General features: G+C 44.9%; 1 protein-coding gene across 1 annotated transcript in view; it reads left to right on the top strand.

The window, feature by feature from the left end:
- SLC2A9 (solute carrier family 2 member 9) overlaps nucleotides 1-27805 on the top strand; it is a 220925-nt gene that overhangs the window by 80534 nt on the left and 112586 nt on the right. The window contains exons 5-6 of the mRNA XM_032399871.1: nucleotides 1250-1374; nucleotides 14845-14990. Coding sequence (XP_032255762.1) covers nucleotides 1250-1374; nucleotides 14845-14990 — 271 coding nt within the window. The remainder of the gene's footprint in view (nucleotides 1-1249; nucleotides 1375-14844; nucleotides 14991-27805) is intronic.

The following is a 27805-nucleotide window of genomic DNA, read 5'->3' as shown; positions in this document are numbered from 1 at the left end:
GTGCTTAGAACAGGGTTTATCATATAGCAAGAGTTCAGTAAGTGTGAGCTATTATGATCATTTTGTAAGTGAGGAAAGGAAAACACAGAGCAATCAAGTACAAAGTCACCTAGCTCATAAAAGCTACAACTGGTGCAGGGACCCAGGTCTCCAGGCCCCCAAACAAGTCACGCCTCTCAAGCATGAGGTCTTAGGGATATGTTCACGGAATAGTGATTGGTGTCCTGGCACAGAGCAGCAATAGTAATATTGCCATAGGGGTTTGGCTGACCGTGTTCCAGGGGATTAGTTCAGCCTCACAGTTAGTGCTGTAGTTCATCAAATTGAAGATGTCATCACATATAACACTGTTACATGAACTGCAGAGAAGGAAGGGAGGGATGGAGGGAGGGAGAAAGAGAAAGAGAAAACCTGCCAATTAAAGCTATAGGATACTGTGCTGGTTATTAAGCTATTGTCTCTCAGCTCCAACCTTACCCTCAATGCTCTGCTCTGTGATGCAGGGGCTGGGACCTGCATGCCTCGTCTGCCCTTTGACAAGAGGGGCATTAGAGGAGGAGGGACAAGGAGCTCAGTCCTTTTGGTTTGGTTGAATTTCCTACCAGTCCCAGCAGTGAACTTGGCAGTTGAGTCTAGTTCCCAGCTTATGTCTACTCCCCAGAACATGGTGCCCCTCAGAGTAGCAGCCCCAGTGGGCCACTGCCCACCCTTGAAGGTAAGCCAGGTGTTGAGGGCCCCTCTTCCAAGCCCTCCAAAGTGTCAGCTCCATATGGGCAGCACCCCTCTTCAGAGATCCCCCTTTGACATCTCAGTTCCCCAGTGCCTGCCTAACCAACTCACTATGTTAAATTCTCTCTGTTAAAAGCACTAGAGTGGTTTCCATTTCCCTGCTTGAGTTCTGACTCATGGATTGTAGACACACGTTGACTTCAGAAATGTTAAGTGAAGGTCTTAGAATTGGGTGACATAGAGTAGTGTGTCGGGGAGTTCATAGATCGCAACAGTGCCTAATCAGCCCTGGTGGTGAACCCAGAGGAAGGAAACGACTTGGTCAGGGTCACACAGCCAAAGGTGGCAGTGGGGGCTCCTGGGGCTCTGGCCCCTGTTCCTGACCCTTAAGCCAATGCTTTTCTACTGTGCCTGAGTCTTGCTCTGCTGACCATTTTGAAGGGCCTGACCCCTGCTCCTGGGATGGGTAGGTTGACGTCCTCATGATGGACCTTCTCATCAAACCACCCTTTTTTTCCAGGAAGTACACTCTGCTGGTCAACAATGGGTTTGCGATTTCGGCTGCATTGCTGATGGCCTGTTCCCTGCAGGCAGGAGCCTTCGAAATGCTCATTGTGGGACGCTTCATCATGGGCGTGGATGGAGGTGAGCCTTCACCAAGGCAGGCTGGTCATGATCCTCGGGGGTGTTTCAAAGTGGTTTTTGGTGGTGTTTAAGAGTGGTGTTTGGAGCTGTCACATGACAGGGCTCCTACTAGTATTGAGTTGCGAGGACCAAGGATGCAAAAAGTCTGCATAAAGGGGGTCAGTCCCATGAGATGAACCACTCATGAGGCTCTAGCATGCTAATTGAGAAATACTAACTGGGAGAGATCCAAGTCAACTCCAGAGACCTGGATGGTCTTCAGTATGTGGTGCCTTTTGCTTTGTCATCTTCACTATAAAATTCATATTCCAAGGTTGTCTGTGGTTTCCAGGGAGTTTTTGATGAGGGTTGTTTCCTGTCCGGGCCTCTGACTTATTCATTCTTTCATGTATTCCCTGAGCATTCGCTTATGGAGCACCTGCTGTGCCCGGTGTTCTCCATGCTGGGGACACAGTGGTGGATGAAATCCCCCAGTCCCCACCCCTGCACCTTACATTCTAGTGGGTAGATGGATACATAACTGGATACATAAGGTAGATAGTAGCAAGCCCTAGGAAAAAATGAAGCAGGACAGGAGGACAGTGGGGGCTATTTTAGATAGGCCAGCCAGGGAGGACCACTCAGTGGAGGAAACATATGAGCAGAGACCGGAATGAACCAAGGGTGGGAACCAAGTGAGTATCAGGGGAATTGGGTTCTTGACCAAGAGAAGAGTGTACTGGCCCTGAGATGAAGTTGTGCTTGGTTCATTAAAGGGAGAGTGAGGGGCCAGCATGGCTGGAGCTCGGTGAGCTGGGGGACAGTGATTGCAGATGAGGTTGAAGAGGGGCTGGTCACATCATGTAGCACCTTGTAGGATTTGTTCCAAGGGCAATGGGAAGCCAGAGGAGGGTTGAGAGAAATGTGACATGAGCTGGTTTTGTGTTTCAGTAAGATTCCTCCTGCTTCTGCATAGAAAAGAGTTTAAAGGAGGGCAGGAGTGGAATCAGGGAGCCAGTTGTCCAGGGGAGAGAGCCATGGGGGGCAAGATGGCGGCCAGGATGCAGCAAGGTGCCCCTGGCTGCTGGCTGTGGGGTGTGAGAGAGAAGGAGCCTCAAAATATATTGTTAAAACCAGCCTACCAACCAACCAACCCTGCTTTTTTTTCTAAATATTGCAAGTGTGTAAGGTATTACTTGTAGGCATTTGTGGAAAGATTGCAAGCTTTTGGATTAGAAATGTCTGCCTTTGTGTTGGAGCTCTGTTGCTTGCCAATTACTGACTTCTGGCAAGTTGCTTAATGGCTCTGAGACTCAGTTTCCCCATTTGTAAAATGGACATAACAATACCTACTTTGAAGGGCTGTCATATGCTGGCATGATGCCATATGTATGTGTGTATACATACGTGTGTGCCTATATGCACACACACACACACACACATATATATATAAAGTCTGCCAAATGCTGTTGTAACCTGTGAGCTTGTTAAAGGCTAATTCCCTTCCTTGCTAATTCTTGCATGCTGCGGGCCCCAGGCTTTGGGAGTGAGCTGAACAACAAGTATACATCAGGGAGAGGTAAGCAGGAGAGTGAGGGCCTGAGGAAGATCAGGGCAGAAGACTTCCTGTCCCTTCCCTGCTCTGCTGGCAGGAAATATTCAGGATTAGTAATAACCAGACTTGGGGTGAAATTACTGCTCTGTCTTGGTATTCAAGTAGAAAGGAGTTGGCTATAGAAAATGTTAATTGGAGTTTATGTGGTGTTTTACAATTAACCAGTCCTGTTCATGGTTTCTTCTGCTCTGGTCTCCTGCTAATGCTGAAGGACTGTTATTTTGTCATTTTACATCAAGGACACTGAGGCTCAGAGATGTGCGACAGTAAAGGGTTAAGGCCGAGGGCTGCGCATTCACACTGACTGGGTTTTCCCACTCACCTAGCTTAATTTCATTACTTTGTATCAGTTAGATTTTGCTACATTTAAAACAACAACAACAACAACGTAATGGCTCCAAGCAATAACCGTTTTGCTGAGCTTGGAGTTCCCTGGGCTGGTGGGGCTGTTCTGACGTGGGCCAGCTCAGCGGCTCTCTGCTGGGCTCTCTCCCACGCCGTGGTGGCTGCAGACCAGTCAGCAGCGGGGTGACTTCAGATGGTCTCACTCACCTGTTTGGTTGTTGGCAGCTGGGTGGGTCTCAGGGGATCCCAGCAGGGCCAGCTCATCTCACCTCCACATGGTCTCTCAGCCTGCCGTACGGAGGGCGGCCCAGTCTTCCCACAGATCCTCAGAGTGCCAAAGAGTGGTACCGGGGGCAGGACCCCATGTCAAGTCACTGCTCCGGGCACGTTTGTCAGTGTCCCGTTGGCTAAGACAAGTCCCATGACCAGGGGCACCATCAATGTCGGAGGGACCTGAACCCCCAGGGATGCAGACTCAGGGTGCTGTGAGCCAGTGGGGCCCCACAGCAGCATTCTGCCTCACTGTCTCAGCCTCTTTCCCGGAGCCGGCAAAGGGGCTTAATCAAAAAGCCCCCTGTGGTGGTATGCAAAAATTAACTGATGGGCATGAAGCGCACGGTACATTCCAGGCCTATCGTGCCTTTGCCCATCACCGGGAATGGTGATGGGATCATTGCCGCTCTTGGTGCTATTCTTTTTATTCACAGCTAATAAGGTACAGATCCCGGGTGTGGCCCGCGATGCCTGGTTTCAAGGGCCCTGCCTGCTCAGGACAAAGGCTTGGTGAGATGTGGAATGAATGGCCTTTCCCAACAGGCCGCAGAGGGTCTCCCTTTCTGGCAGATTTACATTTTATCCATTAGCCTCTATCCAGTCGTTTTGCCTCTCCAGGTCTTCTGGGGGAAGTGACACTGCACATAACTAGTTTCTCTCTGAGTTTCCTTAATGAAAAATAGGCTGGACTTGAAGAGAGAGGCCATATTCAAGTCAGATGTCTGTTAGACCTCTTTTCAGATGAGTTTTACAAAAAGAAACAGAAAAAAAAGTAAGAACAAGGAGGGGAGAAAAAAAAACAGACTCCTCTGACTTCTGGAGCACAGCCTGTTGGAGGTGGAGGTTTCATGTCATTTATTCTCATCAAACCCTCTCAAAGCAAAGATGGGGATTTGCAGGTATTTAAAGGAAGGCATTTGGTCAGAAAGAAGGGAAAATTGCTGGCTAGGAGATGAATTGGCTGTCCTGCTTATAATAAATAATGTAAAGCCAAGTGATAAGCCTGGAGGATTTTCAGAAGGCTGTGCTGCTCCAGCCAGGTTGTGGGCAGTATTTGGAACCATAGTAGAAATCCAGGACACCTTCCCCAAGTGTCCTTTCTCTAAAAAGCTTGGCGAAAAAAGAAACATTGTTATACTGAAACAGACTTGATGTAGCTTGGTGTTAGAGGCAAAATCCACGCAGATGGTAAAATCAAAGTAGAAGGGTACAGAGGTGTTTTGTGTTTGTGGAAGATTGCACTGGACAGGTTCCTGCCAAGCTGTCCCATACAGCCCGCACTTCCAGGGGTGCAAGTCCATGTCCGCGGCATCAGGAGCTCTCTGATGGACAAGCTCGGCTACCACAGTAGGTGGTCTCTGGTGGACATACTGGGGCAGCTTTTAGAGAAGCATATGACATGGAAAGAACATGAAATCAGGGTCAAGGATGTGACTTTAAGTTCTGGTTCTAGTCCAGTGACTTGCCAGGTAACCGTGGGCCCATCATTTTACATCTCTGGGCCAGTAACGTCACCTAGAAAGTAAGGAGGATTGGACTCTGGGAGCTGAGGTTGCGACCAGCTCTAAAAATCTGCTTTGGCTCCTTTTTGTACTCACTTCAGAGCGACTATCTTGAGCGTTCTCTTGAAGCTTCTGGAGTGCACATGCCACGCATAGCTGTATGGTTTACTCATTAAACAACATCGCAGGGATGCCTGGGTGGCTCAGTCGGTTAAGCGGCTGCCTTTGGCCCGGGTCATGATCCCAGGGTCCTGGGATCGAGTCCCACATTGGACTCCTTGCTCAGCAGGGAGCCTGCTTCTCCCTCTCTCTTCCTCTTCTTGTGCTCTCTCTCTCAAACAAATAAAATCTTTTAAAAAAAAAATCACAGAATAGGAGATTGTGAATTAAGAGTATAGGGCAGAAACACTGGGCCCCCTGTGCGGTCAGCTCATGTGTAGCATGCCCCGAGGACCTACCAATTATGTCCCAGCAAGACTGTGGGCTGCTCTTATAAGCAAATTATTTGTTATTTATCATTATTCTGCCTACTGCCCCAAAGATGTCCACATCCTCATCCCTGGAACCAGCACATGTGAGCTGATACAGCAAGGGGACTTCGCAGATGTGATTACGTTAAGGACCGTGAGACGGGGTGCTTACCCTGGGTAATCCAGGGGGGTCCCGTAAGATCACAGGGGTCCTGATAAGTGAAAGGGGAAGGAGGATTCAGAGCCAGAGAAAGGAGATGGGGGAGTGAGAGCAGACACTGTAGTGATGCAGCCGCCGGGAGGGGCCGCAAGCCAAGGGGTGCGGGCGCCTCCGGAAGCTGGGAAAGGCCAGGAAGCCGACTTTCCCCTAGAGCCTCCAGAAGGATCACAGCCCTGCCGTCACCTTGATTGTAGCGCAAGTCCCCTTTTAGACTTGGGACCCCCAGAACTGTGTGAAAACATATTTGTGGTGTTTACATCCCTAGGTTTGTGGCAATTTGTTACAACAACTGTAGGAAACTAGTAAAAACACTAATAATATTATTCATTTATTATTATGATTTGAGTCAAATTTTAACTCAACAAAGAGCATGTGAGGTGTTCAGAAGGATGGATTCTGGCCCCAGGCCTGCTGCTTACCAGCTGGGTGACCTCAGACAGGCTTCTTTACCCCTCGGAGCTTCCGTTTCCTCACAAGTACCATACAGATAACAGCAGAGCTACCTGACAACGTTCAGGTACTGTTTAGGGGAGGTGTGCCTGTGTGTCTCTGAATGTGTGTCTGTGTGTGTGTCTGAGTCTGTGTGTGTGTGTGTATCTGTGTGAAGAGGAAAAAGGACAGAGAGAAAAAATTAAAATACATAATTAAAATAGCATATAAATCAGGAAGGTAGTAAGTGAAGTTGGTGTGTATTAATTCTTTGCATTGTCCGGGAAATACTAAAAGTACTAATTTATATTAGCTTTCACTAAGACACAGATTCATGAAATGATCTCTAGAGCAATTATTAAAAGAAGAGGAAATAACATAGAACAATCAAATGACTTAAAAATTTGTAATCCAGAAGAAGGCAAGAAAGGAGAGAAAATAGAATATATTCCAACTAAATTGAGTTCAAATAAAGAATTAAAAAAAAAACAATATAGAAGAGTGCCACATAGAATAGCAAACGGTAGGATGATGTATTTAAACACAAGTATATCAATAAATATAGACTCAATACTCCAATTAAAAGGTAAGAATGGTTACATTGGATAAAACAAATACCTATGCATAAGCTGTTTGTAGCTTAGATATAAAGATATAGGAAGATTGAAAATAAAATAATAGGAAAAACCCATGCTTATAAATCCAGTACAGCAACACTGATAACAGACAAAGTAGATCTTAAAGCAAGAAGGATGACTAAACATGAGAGAGATCCCATGATGCTGAAGCTTTCGGTTCATCAGGAATATAACAATTTTAAAGTTGATGAGCACTTCACATAAAGCATCAAAATGTATAAACTGAAAATGAGTATACACTAAAAATTAGCCAAACTAAAATGAGAAATACAGTCTCAGTAACTGATAGAACAAGTGGACAAAAACATCAGTAGTAGAAGATTTGAGCGACACAGTGAACAAATATGAGCTAATTAACGTATATGGAACATTAAACCTTGGGACTCTAAAACACGCATTCCTTTTCAGCATTCACGGGCTGTTTATAAAAAATGACCATATGATGAGCCATAAAGCAAGTCTCAACACATTTCAAAGGATTAAAATTAGACTGTGTTCCATGACCACAACAGAATTAAATTAGAAGGTAATTACAAAAATATAAGTAGAAAATCCTCGTATGTTTGGAAATTAAGATGTTAAGTGGCGTACAGGCTAAGTGATGAATATGTATTTCCGAGTAACTGGAGGGACATAAAGAAATCACAAAGGAAATTTTTAAATAGTTTGGATTAGATGATAATGAAAATACTACGTTAAGATATACCAAAATTTGTGGAATACAGGTAAAGCCATATTTCGGGTAAAATTTATAACCTCAAATGCAAATATCTAAAACAGGAAAGGCCAAAAGTCAATAATCTAAGATTCCATCTCAAGAAGTTGGAAGGGGATTTTCATTGGGGAGCATCAGCAAGGCCAAAGTAAGTTCTGTAAGAGATTAATGACATTGATAAACCTCTTGTGAGACTGTTCACAAAGAGAGAAGGAATTAATAACTAATATTAGGAATTAAATGGATAGACCCTGAAGCATTAGAGAGAGAAGAATATGTCATGATGTGATATATTTGGAAACTTAAATGAAATGTACAAATGCCTAGAAAGAAAAAACTTAACCAATAGTGATGTAAGAAAAAATAGAGTACCTGAATAGTCCTATTCTATTAAATAAGTTGAACATATAATTAAACACTTTCCAACAAAAGAGATTCAAGTTTTCTTTAAGGGAGAACAATGCCAACTCCGTGTAATATTTCCAGGGGGAATACTTCCCAACTCATTTTATGAGATGAGCGTATCTTTGATACCATATCCCAGTAAGAACTTTACAGGAAAAAAATTGCATGCCAATGTCATTAAGGAACATAGATATAAAAAAATCCCAAATAAAGAATTAGCAAACAATTTCAAAAATAAACATAACAGTATTTCAACAATAAAACATAAAAAGATAATATGTCGAGACCTAGCTGAGTTATTCCAGCAATGGAATATTGGATTAACATTTGAGAATCAGTCAAGGTAATTCCCCTTATTTATAGAATACATTTTGGACAAAATCATATGATTATTTTGATATGTGCAGAAAAGTCATTTGATAATCTTCAGTATCTATTTATGGTAAGAAAAATGTAAAAACATGTCTAGCCAACTTGGAATAGAAGGAAATTTTCTTAAACTAATAAAGGCTACCTACCAAAACCTACAGCAGTCATCATATTCAGTATAATATGTTAATAGGTTTTTCTCTGAGCTCAGGAACAAGACAAGATACATGCTATCAGCACTCTGAGTCAACATAGTACCAGCGGTCCTAGCTAATGCAGTGAGGCAAACAAAAAAAATTTTAATGTAAGATATAAAGATTGGAAAAGATGAACTAAAACTGTCATCTGTCACAGATGTCATGAATGTATAAACCATCTAAAAGAATCTATAAATAAACTTCAGAATGTGTGAGTGGAGTTGGCTGCCAGGGTCTCTGGATAAAAGGTCATCGTACTTGTATACTTGTAATACTAAATGCAGAGTTATCTTTCTATATAAGGTCAATACACTAGAAGCAATTGTATTTGTAGAAAATGAAATTTATAGGCTATACCATTTAAAATGTTACAAAAACCATTAAATACCTAAGAATAAGTCTAATGGGAAATGTGCAATGTCTCATCTCCTTATTATCTACAAAAAATCTACAAAATATTGTGGAGAAAAATTAGACACATAAATGGGGGGTATTCCGTGTTCATAAATTGGAAGACTCCCCATTATAAAGGTGTTCCCTCTGTATTGATCTGTAGATGCAGTACAAACCCAAGCAAATCCAAGCAGGTGTTGTAAAATGGAAATTGCAGCCTGCTTCTAAAATGTATATAGAAATGCAGAGTGCTGAGAATTCATGAGATAATCTTCCAGAAGAAAAATGGGAGCACTTAATCTACTGGATATCAACACTTAGAGAGTTTCAGGGGTTCAGACAGTACGGATTGGGGCAAAGACAGAAAAATAAATCAGTGGAAGAGAAATGAGACTTCTGAAGTTGACCCATACATATATGGACGCTTACCTATGGCGAAGGGGTGGCTGGAGATCTGAAGGGAAGGGATGTCTTTTCAACAAATGATGGTCAGATCAGTTGGAACCTCCTGGGGTTGGGAACTGCAGATCCTGGCAGGCTGGTCCTCGGCTGTGATTGTGCTCTATGGGAACGGGCTCCGGTGGTAGCCTGATGGGGGCTGCAGAGTCCAAGAACAGTGCAGATGTGCATACACATCTGTGTCTTTGTGCTTGGAAAATTGTATGTGAAATTTGCTTAAAACAGAATGCTTTTATGTGTTGCATCTTTCCGGAAACATGGATTCTTGGGGTAACAAGGAAGGAAAGTACTCATCTTGGCAACCATAAGAGAACCTTTTTGCTTATGTGTATGGCCATGAAATTTCTAGAGTGATAGCTTAAGTTACAATTTCTACAGCTTAGCTGTTCATGTAAAGCAGAGGCTTACGGTTCAAGAGTTGGTATGTGTATTTTTCTGCTGCCGCTCCTCCTTGGGGAATTGTCTTAGGGATAAAGTACAGACTGCACTCTCCAAGATGGCAAATGCTACATCTATGTCGACACTCTGACATTTTCATTCCATTAAAAATGAAACTTGAACACTGCTTTACCTCATATACACAATCAATCCCACGTGGATTGTAGCTCTAAAGATAAGAGGTAAAACAGTAAATATTCCAAAAGATAACATGCAATATAATCTTTCCACCATTTTAGGATAGGGGAAGATTTCTTAAACAGGAGAGAAAAGCACTAGTTTAAAGTAAAAGAATTGAAAAATTGGAGGACGTTAAAATTAAAGACCTCATACAAAAAAAATCAGTTAATGAAAGGACGAACCAGAGAGCAGAATATTAGCAGTGAATGAAATTGACAAAGGGCTCATATACAGAACACATTAAGAACTCCTGCAAATCAATAATAAAAAGACAGAAAACCTCTTACAAAAATGGCTAAGAGATGGAACGGGCGTCTTCAGAAAAATGGCCAAAAGATACATAAAATCATATTAGTATTCCTCAAAACGTTAAAAATAGAACTCCCCTATGATCCAGTAATGACAATCCTGGGTGTTTACCTCCAAAATACAAAAACACTAATTCAAAGGGATACATATGCCCCTATGTTTATAGCAGCATTATTTACAACAGCCAAATTACAGAAGCAGCCCGAGGGCCCCTCGATAGATGAATGGATAAAGAAGAAATGTATTTCATACATCTCTCATAAAGGTCTAAATTGGTGTGATAATTTAGGAAAATTGGCTTTATTAAAACTGAACAAGTGTATCTTATGGTTGCAATGTATATATAAACTTGCATAAGTGTGCCCTGAAAGACTTGTGTAAGAATGTTTATGGGGCACTATTAGTGTTAATCCTAAACCGGAAAGCACCGGAGTGTCCATCAATAGGAAAGCGGATCAAGTGTGATATACTCACACGTTGGAATACCACACAGCAATAAAAACAAACAAATTACAGTTACGTGCTACAACATGAATGCATTTCACATCCATGAAAAGCACAATGAGATGAGAGACAAAAGAAACACACCCCTTATGATTCCACACACGGAGCTTTGGTGATAAGCAGTCAGGCTGGTGGTGATCTTTGGGGAGAAGGGGAGGATGATGATTCTGAGGAAGTGCAGGGTGGGGGGCTTCTGGGGTGCTGGTAGTATAGGTTGATTCTTGACCTGGGTGAGGGTTGCACAGGTGTGTGCATTTTGTGATGATTCCCCAGACTGCACTGTGCAATTTAAAGATATGTGTCATATTTTCATTTTCAAAAGTTAAGACTATTATATTCAGTAAAATGCTTTGGACTGGACTCAAGTTTTTCTGCACTCCAGTAGGAAAATGCACATTTCCAGTTGTCCCTAAAGGGTCTCCTTCAGCCTCTCTGATTTCCCTGGAGAATATTTTCCGAGGTCCCTTCTGCTTTTCAAGAGCTTAGAGCTGCTGCTCCAATTGGACTCTGGGAGGAATCGGGAAGCTAAGCTCGCCCTGTGTGAGGGAGTGTGCCCCTGCCCGCCCCTCGCGCACCATCAGGCCCTGTGCCCCAAGGAAGGGGAAGGCCTCGGAAGTTGTAGCAGGCTCTGTACATTGGAACTGTTGGTGTTTTAGCTAAGAGCCGGGGGCATGCTGCCCTCTGCTCGCTTCTCGGAGTCTCTGCCCCCTTCCAGCTGCCCACCGGGGCCTGCTCCCGTGGACCACAGTTGCATCCGAGGACCAGCCTGGCAGGGGTGTGCAAGTCCCAGCCACTGGTGCCCCACCACTGGGCCTTTCTGCAGCCTCGATTAAATAAATAACAGTAGAGTGACAATGGCATGGGGACCCATTCAGTACATGTCGATCAAGCACCTGTCCTGGGGCTGGCACTGAGTTTTCATGAAACTTCACTGTGGCTTCTGGTGGGGAAACCGGTGGTAAAGTAAGTACCAGACTAGGTACTTTCAGGAAGCGCTAAGTGCTGGGAGGAGCTAGGACCAGATGCAGAGACAGCGCTGGGAAGGGGCCGACCGCAGCAGGTGGTCAGGGAAGGCCTCAGTGAGGAGGTGCACTGCTCTCCTGGGGCCACAAACTGGGGCGCCTTGAACAACAGAAGTGATGCTGTCAGAGTTCTGAGGCCAGAGGTCCAAAACCGGAGGGAGAATCTGCTCCGTGCTCTGCCCTCCTGGCATCTGGCAGCTGCCAGCCACCCTTGGCCTTCCCTGGCTTGTGGCAACACCACTCCAGTCTCTGACCCCAACTTCACATGGCCTCTTAGGAGGACCCCAGTCACTGGACTTAGGGCCCACGCTCATCCAGGATGAGCTCACCCTAACTTGATTACCTCTGCAGACAACTTCCAAATGAGGTCACGTCCGAGGGGGTGGTGAGACAGGAAGCCTGTCGGGGGCCAGCTTAGGGGGCTCTGACAATCCAGGGTCCAGATAAAAATAGCAACAAAGGCCAATATCCCACAGTCAGTATGCACCCGGAGCGTCCAGTAAACCCCAAGGCTGGGGCCCCTGGGGAGGAAGAGTGGCAGGGGATGGGGGTCATAGGTCGAGAGAAGCCACTCAGTGGTGTGGGACGCCTGGTGCAGCACCACGGGCCTCGGATGACCTACCCCCTGGTTTGCCCGGGACTCGGGGCATTCCCAGTGCACAGGACTTGCAGTGCTAAAACCAGGACGGTCCCCAGCAAACTGGGGGGTGGCGGCTTTTGTGTAGACCCCCTCCTCATTCACCGGCGGTTTAGCCACAGCGTCTCATGTTGCCATGCCATTTCGCGACAGGCCGGTAAGAACAGTCACCATTTATTGACAGCCTGCTGTATGCTGGGCCCTCTGCTAAGCATTTCTCACACATTCCGTGTGTGCCCGGCTCTCGTATGAAGGAGGTATTATTACCGTCCCGTCTGTGGCCACAGGCCCTTCATCGTGACCATGCCACCTCTTTCCCACAGCCCTATCATTTCTCATTCGTTTTTTGAGGGACGATTAGCCCCAGTGGGCCCGAGGAGCGTCAGGGAAAGGAAGCTGACTGTTACTAAGTGCCTGTCAAGTGACTACCCGTGCAGCCAGACCCTTACATGTAATAACGTCCTTCCCACTGCACCAGAAATAGACAGCAGTTACTACCCTCATTTTTATAGGTGAGGAAGCTGAGACTAGGAGAAGCTAATTGACTTGATCAAGGTCACCTGGCGAGGAAGCCAGGCTCTGGGACTTGAATCCTCGTACGTCTGTCCCTCGGTTGCACTCGCCCCTCAGCAGCAAGGTGCCATGCTGGTCCATGGTCAGCCAGTTTTTCCACGAGCCCAGCTGCTCTCAGTGTGTGTGTTTACGGTAGAAACGCGAATATCCTCTGGCTTATGGTGTGACTTTGCCGCTAATTCCCGTTTCTTTGTACCTTAAGCGTCTTTGCCTTTCTGGTGAGCCAGGAAAAGTTATTCTGGGCTGAGATGCAGTGAATGAGATCCTCAGCTTATTAACTGGGCCACGTATTCCTTCTACTAATTTTTTTTGAAGGAAGCCTCCCTGACGGTTAACAACTGGGGTGCATTCAGCTTCACTGGAAGCACATTGATTGGTACCCACAGTGTTTCGGGAACCATGCTAGAGGCACCAGGAGGCCAGGGCAGGAAAGAAATGTTTGATGCCTTCAGTCTGGTGGAAAATTAGACAGTAAGAACTAGCGCCGTCAGCACTGCTTTGCAGGGCCCTGCACGATGAGGGAAGCGTGGGGCTGGTCCAGTCTCAGGCCCCAGCAGTCCTATGAAGTGAGGCTCAGTTCTCATCCCCACCTGTGGAGAGGGAAACCGAGGCTGAGAGACCCTAACTCCCCACCCAAAGCCTCATAGGGAGGCCGTGTGGCTCCAGAGTGCGCCGTCTATGCTCCCAACGTGCCGTGAGTCAGCCTGGGGCAAGTGCATTTGTCGCTGTTGGTAGGCCTGTGAAGGGCTTTGAGAAGAGCCGGGCCCAGCTGCAGGTGGAAAACCTTCTTGAAACCGACAAGCACTCTATAAAATGCTGTAGAATGGGTAATACAGCATCTGCCTGACCTGAGTGCCATGGTTCCCATCAAGAGGCACTGATGTAAAGCTAGTGGGAGAGCTCGAGTTCTAGAACCATAGACCTGACCTGCTGGGCAAATAATCCCTTTGGGCGTCTCTGGACGTCACTTGGTGACTTGGGAAAGTCACTCCATCTGTGCCTCGGCTTCCTCATGTTTAGAATAAGGATAATCATAGTACATTTACTTCAGTGAGTTATTACAAAAATATATAATATACATAAAGAGATAAGAAGGATCCCTGCTACTTGGTAAGCACTAGATAAGTTGTCTGCTAACACCACCATTACCATGCACTGCCACCTCCTCCACCAACACCTTCACCTCCATCACCATCACCACCACTATCACCTCCATCACCATCACCACCACTATCACCTCCATTACCACCATCACCACCACATCCTCCTCCACTACCATCACCCCCACCATTACCACCAGCATTACCATCACCACCATCATCACCACCATCATCATCACCATCACTACCACCACCATCACCACCACCTTCATCATCATCATCACCACCGTCACCACCACCATCACCACCACATCACCACCATCACCATCACCGCCACCACATCACCACCATCACCATCACCACCATCATCACCACTACCACCACCATCATCATCACCACCACCACCATCACCATCACCACCATCACCACCACCACCACCATCATCATCTGTTTCCCTTTCTATGAAATCTACCTCCCAGCCATACCTTATGGATGACATGAAACAGGGCATGTGACAGCATCGGCCATCTGTGCAGATGCTGGGAATGGTGTTGTGGCTATCCTGCTGTTCTTGAGAGGGCACGGCAGAGGGAAGGGCTCTGACCAGTCTTCCTTGAGGATGAGGGCCATCTCACTGCCCAGGGTACTCCTCCCTTGGAGAAGACAGCCCTCTCACAGCTGCCATGCTTCTTTCACAGGCATCGCCCTCAGTGCACTCCCCATGTACCTGAACGAGATCTCACCCAAGGAGATCCGTGGCTCTCTGGGGCAGGTGACCGCCATCTTCATCTGCATTGGCGTGTTTGCCGGGCAGGTGATGGGCCTGCCTGAGCTGCTGGGAAAGGTAAGTGTGGCTCGCCTGCCCACCTTGACCCTTCTCATTTCATGCCATCCTCTCAGTTCCCTGTGTCCCTTCCAGGACCAAGGGTAGTCAGAGGTAAGCCTGCCTCCAAAGTCTCGTCCCTGTGTCTCGGGATTCCTGAGCATTCAGGCCTTTCATCTATTATTGGAGAACAGTTGTTGAATTCCTTCGATTGCGTTTTTTCATTTTTTTTTTAGAACATAAACAATACATAACAAATGCAAACCTTACAGAATGTTCAGATCCACCCACCCAATAGCTATTGTCAGCAGCTCAATTTGTATTTATTGAGGTTTTCTTCTTTGCTTATACAAACCTATATAAACATATTTAGTTTTTAAAATGGAACCATGCCATGCACATTGTTCTACAGCTTGCTATTTTCATTTACTAAAGCTGGGACATCTTTCCAAGATGTTTTGCTTTGTTCTACCTCACTCTTTCTTTCTTTCTTACATAAATATGTGGTTGCACAGTCTTCTGTTTTGGGAAGTGGGAGGGCCTGACTTGGAATCCCAGTTCAACAGTTTACTTGTTGTGTGGCCTTGGCAAGGAGGAAAGCCTCACCCAGGGTGGGGAGGGTGGGATCAAGGAGGGCTACCCAGAAGAGGTGGTCTCTAGATGAAGCCATGAAGCTGAGCAGGAGTTAGGTAAAAATGGGGTTTGGAGAGAAGATGTTGCAGAGAGAGGAGTAACAGAAGAAAAGGCCTGCGATGAGAAATGGCCCTGCCAGGATTCAAGTACCTTGACGGCTGAGGGGAGAGCCTGTGCGGGGAATGTGAGAGGCGAGGTGCCTGTTCACTGAGCCCCAGTAGATTTTGTCGGTGCACTGGGGAGCCCAGTGGTACTTGAGCAGGGGAGTGATGTGGCCAGGTCCAAGTTAGAAGGTGGCTCTGGGGGTAGGGATGGTGTGGACATGTGGACTGGGGCAGGAAGGGTCGGAAGGGAGGGGAGGACCCGGCAGAGACTAGAGAGAGGGACTGAGGCGGTGGCCCTGGGGAGATGGGGAGGGGATGGAGTCCACAGACTTGCTGCCTCCCTGTCCCACCAGGATGAGGGAAGAAGAGCCTGGCCTTCCCACGCACCCTGGAAGATTGGAGGGAGGGAGGAGATGAACCACTGGTGATGGTGGGTTGTCCACTGCCCCGCATGGTCTGGTACTTGGACAGAGCACATCTGGCAGACCCTGTGAGCTGCACCCCTGCAGGGGGAGGCGGCAGTTGGAACAGACATGACAATGCACACATCACACAGTACTGATTTTTTATGCCATCCAAACCCTCACAGCTTCCCTGTGAGTGGCTCACCTCTGCAGCTGTGGACGTGGAAGCTGAAAGACGTGAGGTCGAAAACTGACTCCTATAAACATGGAGCTGAAACCAGGCCTCCGGCCTGTCTGCTTCCAGACCCACGTATGGGGCATGTCTTACACAGCTAGGAACAGGACACGCTGGGCTCCCTCGGAGTGTAAGCAGGATTCTGACACTGATTCTGATGTGCTGGTTCTTTCCCCACATCAAGCAGTTCACACCAGCCAGGTGTCCTGCAATTCAGCTCAATTCTGACACCATCTACCTGGACACAGTGTCAGACCCCACGGGTTCGGGGCTCGGTCCCATGAGCCTGTCCCCACTTCAGATGCCAATTGCAAGTCCAGGTTGTCACCTGCGCTTCTGACCAACTGGCTATAAATCAGTGGTTCCTACGATCTCCTCCTTGGGTTTGGTTAACTGGTTAGAGCAGCTCACAGGACACAGGGCCCCAATCTACTTAGGAGATTACTGGTTTATCATAAAAGGATAGAACTCAGAACCGCCAGATGAAAGAGACACACGGGGAAAGGCATGTGGAGGGCAGGGAGGTCCCTGCCTTCTTCACAATGTCCCTCTCCCAGAATCTCCCATGTTCACCAACATGGAAGCTCTCCCAACCCCATCCTTTGGGTGGGGGGAGGGTTGTGGAGGCTTCATTACAAAGGCAGGGTTGTTGAGATCATTTTGGCGACTGAACTCAATATCCAGCTCTCTCCCCTCCCTGGAGGTTTCAGGTCACTTGGTAGCTTGGCTCTGATGGCACCCGACCCCCATCCTTCGACACTGTCCAAAAGTCACTCACTAACATAAACTCAGGTGTGGCTTAAAGGGGTCTTTGTGAATATCAAGACACCTTTATTACTCTTTTTTTTTTAAAAAAAGATTTTATTTATTTATTCATAAGAGACAGAGAGAGAGAGAGAGGCAGAGGGAGAAGCAGGCTCCCTGCTGAGCAGGGAGCCCGATGCGGGACTCGATCCCAGGACCCCGGGATCATGACCTAAGCCGAAGGCAGACGCTAACCATCTGAGCCACCCAGGCGCCCAACACCTTTATTACTCTTATCACTTAGGAAATTCCAAGGGTTTTAGGAGCTCTGTGCCAGAAATGAGGAAGACCAAAGATATGTTTCTTTTTATAAATCACAGTAAGACTGTAAGAGCTTAGGTAGGGAGAGCACAGGGCCCCTTTATGCCTGAGCCTTTGTGACCCTAGAGCCAGCTTCTGCCTCATTCAGGGAAGGTTAATAAGCAGAGGAATCAAGCATGGCAAGACAATGGGAGCTGGATGACATTTATCACTTAAAAATATTTTCCGGTATTTCCTAATGCTTTTTATTGTGTTAAAATATGCATAAGATTTAGCATTTTAACCATTTTGAAGTGTATTGCGTAGGCCTTTTTTACACTTCACCTGATCCAGGTCACTGCAGAAGCATCTGCTTCTCATCTTTCATTATCAACCCTTTTGGGTTACTATGGCCACAGTTTTGTTTTTCTCTTTTGCAAAAGCAAAAACAACTCACACTTTACATCTGTGGTTGTCACATGCGTGATGATTTCTATAACTCATGTGAGCATGGTGGAAATAGTCTCCTTACCAAAGTGAGATCCCACATTAAAGAGACTCTTTTGCTTTTTGTTTTTAAAATATTTAAAAATTGTAAAAGTCAACATAATTGTGTGACAAAAATAAAAACAATGTAACAATGACAGCCTCTGTCCCTTAAATGTAAAAATGTGTTTTAAAGTCAACAAATAGGACTGTTGTCCTCCCTGACTAAAAAAGTAAACAAATATCTGCCTCCATAGAGGCTAAGCTTTTCTCTTTCAAGATAAGTTCCAACTCCTCATCGCACTCCTCAAATCAGTGTCAGGTCCTTCCTGCCACTGGGAGCCTGTCTTAGCTCAGGCTGGGCAGCTTCCAAACAAGACAGTTTGTACCCCTCACATTTCTGGAGGCGGGAAGTCTGAGATCAGGGGGCCAGATCTGGAGAGGGCCCACTTCCTGCCTTGTGGGCCGCCGCCTCCTCAGTGTGTCCTCAAATGGGGAGAAATCCTCTTTTCCAGGTCTTTTCGGATAAAGGCATTCATCCTATTTGTGGGGACTCTACCCTCACGACCTAATCACCTCCCAGGGGCTCCACGTCCTAACATCATCACCTTGGGGTTAGGTTTCAACATGTGAATTTGCCGGGGGGGGGGGGGGGGGGGGGGATGCAAACATTCCATCCGTAACAGTTCCCTCGGTCTTTCTTAAACATCTGTCTTGTCTCTTCATTCACTCACTCCTTTACTCATTCGGCACATTCTTGAGTACTGAGTTGGATGCTGGAGTTACAGCTTTGGGCATGTACATAAACTAGGTATATTCTGACGTTTATGATGCTCATGGTCTGCAGGAACCGTGTGACCCTGGGCAGGTCACCACCTCCGTGAGCCAGAGTCCTCCTTGGTAGCAGGCATGCTTGCAAGTCCCAAGTCCCCAGACTCCACTCCAACATGACTTTCCCTGGGGAACATCTCTGGCAAACAATGACACTGTTCAGCATGTCCCCGGAACAGACACCTTACGCAGGAACCTGTCCCATGCTATCATTTCTGTTTGCTTCTGCATCTTTTCCCTCCGGTAGATCTTGTCTTACTGATGTGTATGTACGCGAAATCCAGAGGTTGCAAGTTTATTCCCTCATTCAGCAAATATTTAGAAAGCTGCTCTGTGCCACGTGTTGGGCTGGTTGCTGGTGGCCGTGCACAGAGGAGATCAGACACCAGGACTTCCCTTTGGGGAGTTCACAGGAAAGACAAGTAACCAAAGGTCACCAGCATGGTGGGGGAAAGGTAGGGCACTGTCCTAGAGCAGGGTGCCAGGAATGGTTGGTTTTCCTGTAGAAGTGACACTGAAACTCCTGCCTTGAGGATTAGTAGGATTTACCCAGGCCAGGCTGATGGAGGGCGAGAGAGGGAGAGGCGGGAGGATGTTCCAGGCAGAGGGGACAGTATAAGTGACAGCCCTGTCATTTGTGCAGAGGCAGAAGCCCTAGGGGGACTGGGGCACTGAGAGGGAGAGTGGGGGGGGCACTGGAAAGGTATGCAGGGGCCACATCCCAAGGGGCAGGAGGTCCACGTACTGTGAGTACAATGAAGGGTGGGCAAGATGAGGGGGTTCGGTGGGCCTGTGGAGGCTGGGGGGACATGCCCTGTCCAGTGGGAACAGCTGCTGCTGTTTCCATGACAGATACTGGGCTACAGCTGATAGATTTTCTGATTTCCAAGAGAAGTTAGAATCCAGGTATTTATGTCGTATTTCTTGATTTTTAAACATTGGAAACCAGTTGACCTTAAAAAAACAACCACCTTCCATTTGTGGGCTGGACCCTGCCTGTGGGCGACTTTTCACACCTTGATGGCGAGCAAGAGCACCTGTGGGGGCTTACCTTTATTCAAGAGTCCTGAGCAGTCATCCACAGGTGCAAGTAAGGCAACAAGAGGATGGGATGTGCGCTTGAGAAAAAGACGCCTGGTGGCTCAGTCAGTTAAGTGTCCAGCCCTTGAGCTCGGCTCTGGTCTTGATCTCGGGGTCATGAGTTCAAGCCCCGCACTGGGCTCCACACTGGGCGTGGAGTCTACTTTAAGAAAAAAAAAAGACTCAGGCTGCTGTATGGAGAGAATATTAGACCCCAGCCAAACCCAGAGAGACTGCACTGGTCCAGTGGGGAGACGGGAGCTTGGGTTAGAGTCGTGGCAGTGGGCACGGGTTCGCTTGGTGAGTGGTGGGGCGCGGTGTCCAGGGGAGGAAGAATCAGGGTAAGTCCTGGTGTCTGGCACATCAGCCAGGTAGAAGGCTGTACTAGATGCTGAGATAGGGAGCCCTGGAGGAGAAGCAGCTTTGCAGGGGACGAGATGACACGGTCGCTGAAATGAACTGCCCAAGTCACAGAGCAACTTGAAGGCAGAGCTGATTTGAGGACCCAGGGACCTGGCTTCCCAGGCAGGGGTACCCCCCGCAGCAACCAGGCTCGCAAGCCTGGTGCTGACCAAAGGCACAGTGCCCAGGCCCGCCTCTGGCCCTGAGCCAGCTAAGAAGATGGCCCATTTCTCCCCAGAGGCTGTCTTTTCCCATCAGGTTGGATTTTTCCATAGTCTTGGACCTGGCTAGAGGATATGTAACTCAGTAAATGCCTTATTTTCAAAGCCATGCTCCAGGAAGATGGATATTGGGCTTCTGGCACTGGGAGGAATGTCCAATGGAAACTTTTATGCATCTCTGCGGGCATTTATGATAGTCTGGCTATGTGAGACCCACAGTTATTTCACCTGAGTGTCAGAATCTCATTTTCTCTGTTTTCATCGTATTTTTCATTTATCTTCAAAGACAGAGACAACTGAGCTTGTGAGAGAAAAAAAAAAGGTAAAGAGAGCAGGACTGTGTTTCCATGCAAGCAATTGCTTTGAAATGCAGGGGCTGGAGGAAGTAGTGGGAAGACTTTAAGAACAGACCGCCAGAAGGCAAGACAGGGAAGTGAATGTAGGAATTAACACTTGTGCCGCGAATTTAATCAAAGACACATCATAAAACATGTGGGAGTTGAACATTTATGTGACATTTTATGCTTCCAAAGGATATTTTAAAAACATATTAATTAGTTATTTCTCCTGCATTTGAAAAGAAGAAAGGAATTTGGATGAAAATTGTAGGCAGAGATGCAGGAAGACAGGGGGACCACGTGGGGCCATCACTGCGTGGTTCATCTGCCTGGGCGGGGGCATCCTTTCTGGGTGAGCTAGCAGGCCAGGACAGACCAGGGGGGGCTCCCAGTCCGTCCTTGTTCTCGGGGCACACACTTCACATACCACTTACATCCGTTTTGTTCTTTTGCAGAAATATCTTTGGCTCAGCTCAGAACATTTGAAAAACATAAAGAAGGAAGTAAAACCATTTGAAATTCTGGCATGTTAGGGGAGGCAGGTACTTCGAGTATTTTGCTCTATTTCTTTCTATGTTTCTATATATCTGTTATGTAGTAGAGATTAATACTGTACCTAGCTTTGTGTTTTGCTTTTAAAAAATCACCACCATATCAAAATCATTTCTGTATCTCACTAAAGATTCTTTATAAGCACACTTGTAAAGTAGCGTAAATAAATGTTCAGCAACAGCATCGTATTCCATCACAAAGGTGCACTGTGACTGTTGTCCATTACTGAATGCCTTGGCCTTTTGAATTTTCACTGTGAATAATAACAAAACAAATACCTCTTTCATAAATCTTTTTCTTTGAAGTTTGTATCTAAATTCCAGTTAGTTAACATACGGTGTAATATCAGTTTCGGGTGTACAATATGGTGATTCAGCACTTCCGGTGCTCATCACGGCAAGTGCACTCCTGAATCCCCATCACCTATTTAACCCTCCCCCCCCATGAATCTTTTAACTCTTTCCTGTTAACTTACTTGATTTTTATGATTATGATGCATCCATACCATTGTATCCAATATGGAAGAATGTGGAAAATAAGAACATTAAACTATATTTTACCATTTCTGGATAAAGATTCTAACAATTTTTAATTTTTCTTGCCATTATTTTAATCATATAATCTTGCAACACACACACATTTAGTTCATTTTTATATGCTGATTATATTGCAACATTATGTTGTGAATAGGCATTGAAATTATTTGGCATGATAATTTTAATAATTGTACAGTACTTTATGAGTTACCATAGTCTGTTTCATTGTTCTTTTATTTTCTCATAGTTTGGATTGTTTCCAGTGTTTATTAGTGAAACACTGCAATTTGAAAATTTGAGATGAACAATCCTCACCATAAATCATTACTCAATTCTCTAATTATTCATTCCAGAAATGGAAACAATAGGTCAAAGAGTATGAATTTATTTAAGGCTTTTTTTTATGTTAAATTAGCCACTGTATCGTACATAATTAGTTTTTGATGTAGTGTTCAATGATTCATTAGTTAAGTATAATACCCAGTGCTCATCACAGCACATGCCCTCCTCAATACCCATGATCCTGTCACCGCCTCCCCTCACCCACCTCCCCTCTGAAATCCTCAGATTGTTTCCTGGGGTCCATAGTCTCTCATGTTTCATCTCCTTCTCTGATTGCTCCCCCTTTGGATTTCCCTCCCTTCCCCTATGGTCCTCCGTACTATTGCTTATGTTCCACATATGAGTGAAACCATATGATAATTGTCTTTTTCTGCTTGACTTCACTTAACATAATCCCCTCCAGTTCCATCCATGTCGATGCAAATGGTGGGTATTCATCATTTCTGATGGCTGAGTAATATTCCATTGTACATATGTACTTCATCTTCTTTTTCCATTCATCTGTTGAAGGGCATCTTGGCTCCTTCCACAGTTTGGCTATTGTGGACATTGCTGCTATGAACATTGGGGTGTGTGTGCCTCTTTTTTCACTACATCTGTATCTTTGGGGTAAATACCTAGTAGTGCAATTGCTGGGTCATAGGGTAGCTCTATTCTTAACATCTTGAGGAACCTCCACACTGTTTTCCAGAGTGGCTGCACCAGCTTGCATTCCCACCAAGAGTGTAGGAGGGTTCCCCTTTCTCCACATCCTGGCCAACATTTGTTGTTTCCTGATTTGTTAATTTTTGCCATTCTAACTGATGTAAGGTGGTATCTCATTGTGGTTTTGATTTGAATTTCCCTGATGGCTAGTGATGTTGAGCATTTTTTCATGTGTCTATTAGCCATTTGTCTGTCTTCTTTGGAGAAGTGTCTGTTCATGTCTTTGGCCCATTTTTTGACTGGGTTATTAGTTTCTTGAGTGTTGAGTTTGAGAAGTTCTTTATAGATCTTTGATATCAGCCCTTTGTAGTGTCATTTGCAAATATCTTCTCACATTCTGTGGGCTGCCTCTTTGTTTTGTTGACTGTTTCCTTTGCTGTGCAGAAGCTTTTTATCTTGATGAAGTCCCAAAAGTTCATTTTTGCTTTTGTTTCCCTTGCCTTTAGAGACATGTCTTGGAAAAAGTTGCTTTGTCCAAGGTCAAACAGGTTGCTGCCTGTGTTCTCCTCTCGGATTTTGATGGATTCCTGTCTCACGTTGAGGTCTTTCATCCATCTTGAGTTTATCTTTGTGTATGGTGTTAGAGAATGGTCGAGTTTCATTCTTCTGCATCTGGCTGTCCGATTTTCCCAGCACCCTTTATTGAAGAGACTGTCTTTTTTCCACTGGATATTTTTTCCTGATTTGTCAAAGATTAGTTGACCATAGAGTTGAGAGTCCATTTCTGGGCTCTCTATTCTGTTCCATTGGTCTATGTGTCTGTTTTTGTGCTGATACCATGATGTCTTGGTGATACAGCTTTGTAATAGAGCTGGAAGTCAGGCAAGGCTTTTTACGCATACTATCAAATTTTTCTCCTGAAAGGCTGACTTTCCCACCAGTAGTGCTCAAGAGCATAGGTGTCGCTATACCTTTGTCATCCGTAAGCATTTAAATAACTCTGATATCTCATAGGAAAAATAATCACATTATAATATTATTTTGTGTTTGTTTATTAGTGAGATTAGATGTTTCATAAGTGTGTTAGTTTCCTATTGGTGCTATAAGAAATTACCACAACAGAGAGGCACCTGGGTAGCTCAGTCGATTGATCATCAGACTTGATTTCGGCTCAGGTCCTGATCTCAGGGTCGTGAGATTGAGCCCTGAGTCAGGCTCTGGGCTCAACGGGGAGCCTGCTTAAGATTCTCTTTCTCCCTCTCCCTTTGGCCCTCCCCCTGCTCACATGTGTGTGCACTCTCTCTCTCTCTCTCTCTCTCAAATAAATAAATAAATCTTAAAAAAAAAAAGAGAGAGAGAGAGAAAAGAAGTGACCACAACAGAGACTAAGATGTATTCTCTCATATTCCTGGAGGCCAGAAATTCAAAACCAGTTTCACTGGGCCAAAATCAAGGTGTCAGAAGGGCTGCGTTCCCCCCGGAGGCCCAAGAGGAGAATCTGTTCCCCGCCTCTTCTAGCGCTGGTGGTTCCTGACACTCCTTGACCTGTAGCACGACACCCTAATGTCTGTCTCTGTGTTCACATGCCCTCCTCCCTCCTCTCTGTGCTCACATTTCCCTGTGTCTCCCTCGTCTAAGAATACCTGTGATTGCACTTAGGGCCCACCCAGGTATTCCAGGACAATCTCCCCATCTGGAGATCCTTAACTACAAAATTGTTTTTGCCACGTAAATTACTCCCGGGTTTAGACTGTGGATATCTTCTAGGAGGCCCTTGCTGGGCCAACCACAATGAGCTGGTTTCCAAATATTTCTTCTGTAAGTGGTCATGTACCTTCCTTACATGGCTACGGGGATGTTAACCATTCTCTTAGTAACTTTTACAATCTATTTCGCTATTAGGGATATTAACCTTACTTTGATATATTCGTGGCAAATATTTTTATGGCTTTTCTTTTTTTACATTTAATTTCCCTTTTATTTTCAATGTGTGGATTATAAAAACATTTTTATGTAGAAAAGTCTTTCTTTTCCTCTGAGATCTCTTCCACTTGTTTTTAGCTTATAAATTTCTTTCCCTCTCCAGAATACAGCAAATATGCATCTGTATTTACTTGTGGATCTTTTATGGTAACAGTTTTACATTTAATTCTTAAAATCTTTTGAGTTATTATAGAATATGGTGTGAAGCATTTAAAAGTATCTTGTTCCTATCTCTCTCCCCACTTTTCCTAAGCTACTCATTAATTCAGACAACCTTTTCCTTCTTGATTTTTGAGGCTTCCTTGCCACACGTTACTTTCGTGACACGTGAGTTTCTGCTTCTGGGCCACCCTCTCTCTGTCACCCTCGTGTTTCTTGCAAGGGCCTCCACTGTGTTGCTTTCATTATTGTCACTTGAGTATATATTTCATGTTCCTACCCATCTTCATCTTCAAACCTGTGCCAGAAACATTCCCTTGTTTGTTCCTCTGTGGGAACTCTGAATCTTTCCTCATTTTCCAACACAAACAACAATGTCATTGAAGTTTTGATTGGAATTGTGTTAAACTGATTCATTCATTTGGACCCAACCGACACAGTTTTTCCGAATTGATTATTTCCATCAGGAAACATGCCACGCCCCCTCCACATTTAGATTTTCTTTCCTACCACTGAGGTTTTTTTTTGCTGTTGCATTCCTAAGAAATAGAAACTAAATCTCTAATTAATTGCTTAGGATATTTTGTATCATGTTGCTGCTATTGGAGGTTTTTCCATTATGGTTTCTAACTGGTTGTTAAAATATGGGACAGCTGGGGCGCCTGGGTGGCTTAGTCGGTTGAGCATCGACTCTTGATTTTGGTTCAGGTCATGATCTCAGGGTCATGAGATCGAGCCCCAAATCGAGCTCCATGCTCAGTGCAGAGTCTGCTTAAGACTCATTTCCTCTCCTTCTGCCCCTCCCCCCCAACTTGTGCTTGCTCTCTCTCATCTCTCTCTCAAAGAAAAAATATGGGAAAGCTACTGATTATGTGGGGTAATCTGGAACTCTCTTGCTTTCTCACAGTTTCTGTTTATTTGTTTGCTTACCTAGACAATTCACATGAATGATTATTGATAACATCTGCAGAGACTGATAATTTTGTCCCCTCCTTTCTAATAGTTATGCCTCTTATGTCTTTACTGACATTCATATCTTCTTGCATTGGCCAGGATGTTAACAGTGTTGACTGTAAGGGACATCTTCGTTTTTCCTAATTTATTGGGAAACATATTGTGTTTCACTATTGGGCATGTTAATTTTTATTAATTTGAAATTGATATTATTTATCCTGGTGAGGAATTATCTATCCCATCTTGGTTTTTATAGACTACTCGCAATGTGTAAAATATCTTCTGATTTTTATTAAGCTATTGATGCTTTTCTTTTACCTGACAATCATTTACTGGGTGTGTTGTAATATTAGAATTTCTTATATTAAATCATCCTTCCATTCCTGGGATACATCTTCCTTGGTGGAATATTTTTATATGTTGTTAAATTTGATTCATTCATATCTTGTTTAGAATTTATATACTTAGGTCCATAGATGAAATTTGTCTAGAGTTTTTAATATTTTTTATCTTTTCATCTTTTGTTCTTTCTAGAGCAGTTTCTGTAACATTAGTTGGTAGTTAAAACATCAAAAGAACTCATTAGTAAAACAGTCTCAACCTAGTTTTTCAGGAAGAAATTCTTTGAAGAAACTTTATCAGCTTCTTTAATAATCTAATCTATTTTCTCTTGGGTCAGTTTTGTTAATTTCTGTCTTTTTAATTAAGTTATGTATTTCATTGACACTTTCAAATATGTATGCAGATATACATACAATTACGTAAGTTTTAACATCCTCCATGTCTATATGTCTTCTCACTCAATTTAGTTCTACTTACTGGATTTTGCTCTCCCTCTCTTTTTTTAAAACAAGATATCCAAGTGGTTGCCTCTAATTTTGTTATTTGACAGACTAAATTCTGTTATTCATTTTACTGCTTTCCAATTTTATTAATTTCTGCTTTGTTATTATTCATACATTTTCTTTGAATAGAGATTTGCCAACATTCCTGAGATTGTCATATGCCACTTTCTCAATGTGATTGTTTTTTAAATAATTTGTCATTTTTATTTTATATTCAGAACAATTCATTATTTCAAACAGTGTTCTCAATCCTCAAGTAGATGTGACTTTGTTATTGTCACGCATTGCCAGTTTTGTTTTGTTGTATAAAGAGAAAATAATCCATTGTGTCTCCCGTTCTATGGCTGGTTTGTGATCCACCTGGGTAAGCATTCCATGTTTGCTTAAGGACAGTAGCTCCTTCTTATACCATTATACCCTACAGACCTGGCATTACAAAATGATCATTATTTAATCACAGCCATTATTGTTGATCTACAAAATACAAAGGATCTCATGCCAGAAAAAATTCCCCATGAGATTAAAAAATGTGATTCTGTAACAGAAGAATGAACTCCAAAGGGAGGGTCATGGAACAGCTCCAGCTGCAGCATAGTACAGTGTGGTACAGTGTGATACAGTGTGGTGCGGGGCAGTGCAGTTGGGTGTGAGTGGTGCAGGGAGGTGCAGTGCAGTGTGGTGTGAGTGGTGCAGGGAGGTGCAGTGTAGTGGGGCGTGAGTGGTGCAGGGAGGTGCAGTGCAGTGGGGTGTGAGTGGTGCAGTGAGGCATAGCACAGTGCAGTGTGGTGCAGTGCAGTGGGTGTGTGGGTTCCGGTGCCAGGCTGCCTGCGTCTGCATCCCAGCACCACCACCCATGAACTGTGGGATCTTGAGTAGGTTACAAAACCTCTCTGAGCCTCTTTCCTCCCCTCTTCAATGGGATTACAGTGGCACCTGTTTTATGGGGCTTTCGTAAGACTTGAAGAAGTAAACACACATCAAGCACTTGGAACAGTGCCTGCAGCTGGTGCCAAATTGATGTCAGCCAATATCTCATGTACTT

The sequence above is a fragment of the Phoca vitulina genome, unplaced genomic scaffold (genome assembly GCF_004348235.1).
Source record: "Phoca vitulina isolate PV1807 unplaced genomic scaffold, GSC_HSeal_1.0 scaffold3, whole genome shotgun sequence".
Taxonomy (NCBI): Eukaryota; Metazoa; Chordata; class Mammalia; order Carnivora; family Phocidae; genus Phoca; species Phoca vitulina.
Note: the sequence above shows the minus strand (reverse complement) of the source record. Positions and strands in the feature narration are given on the sequence as shown.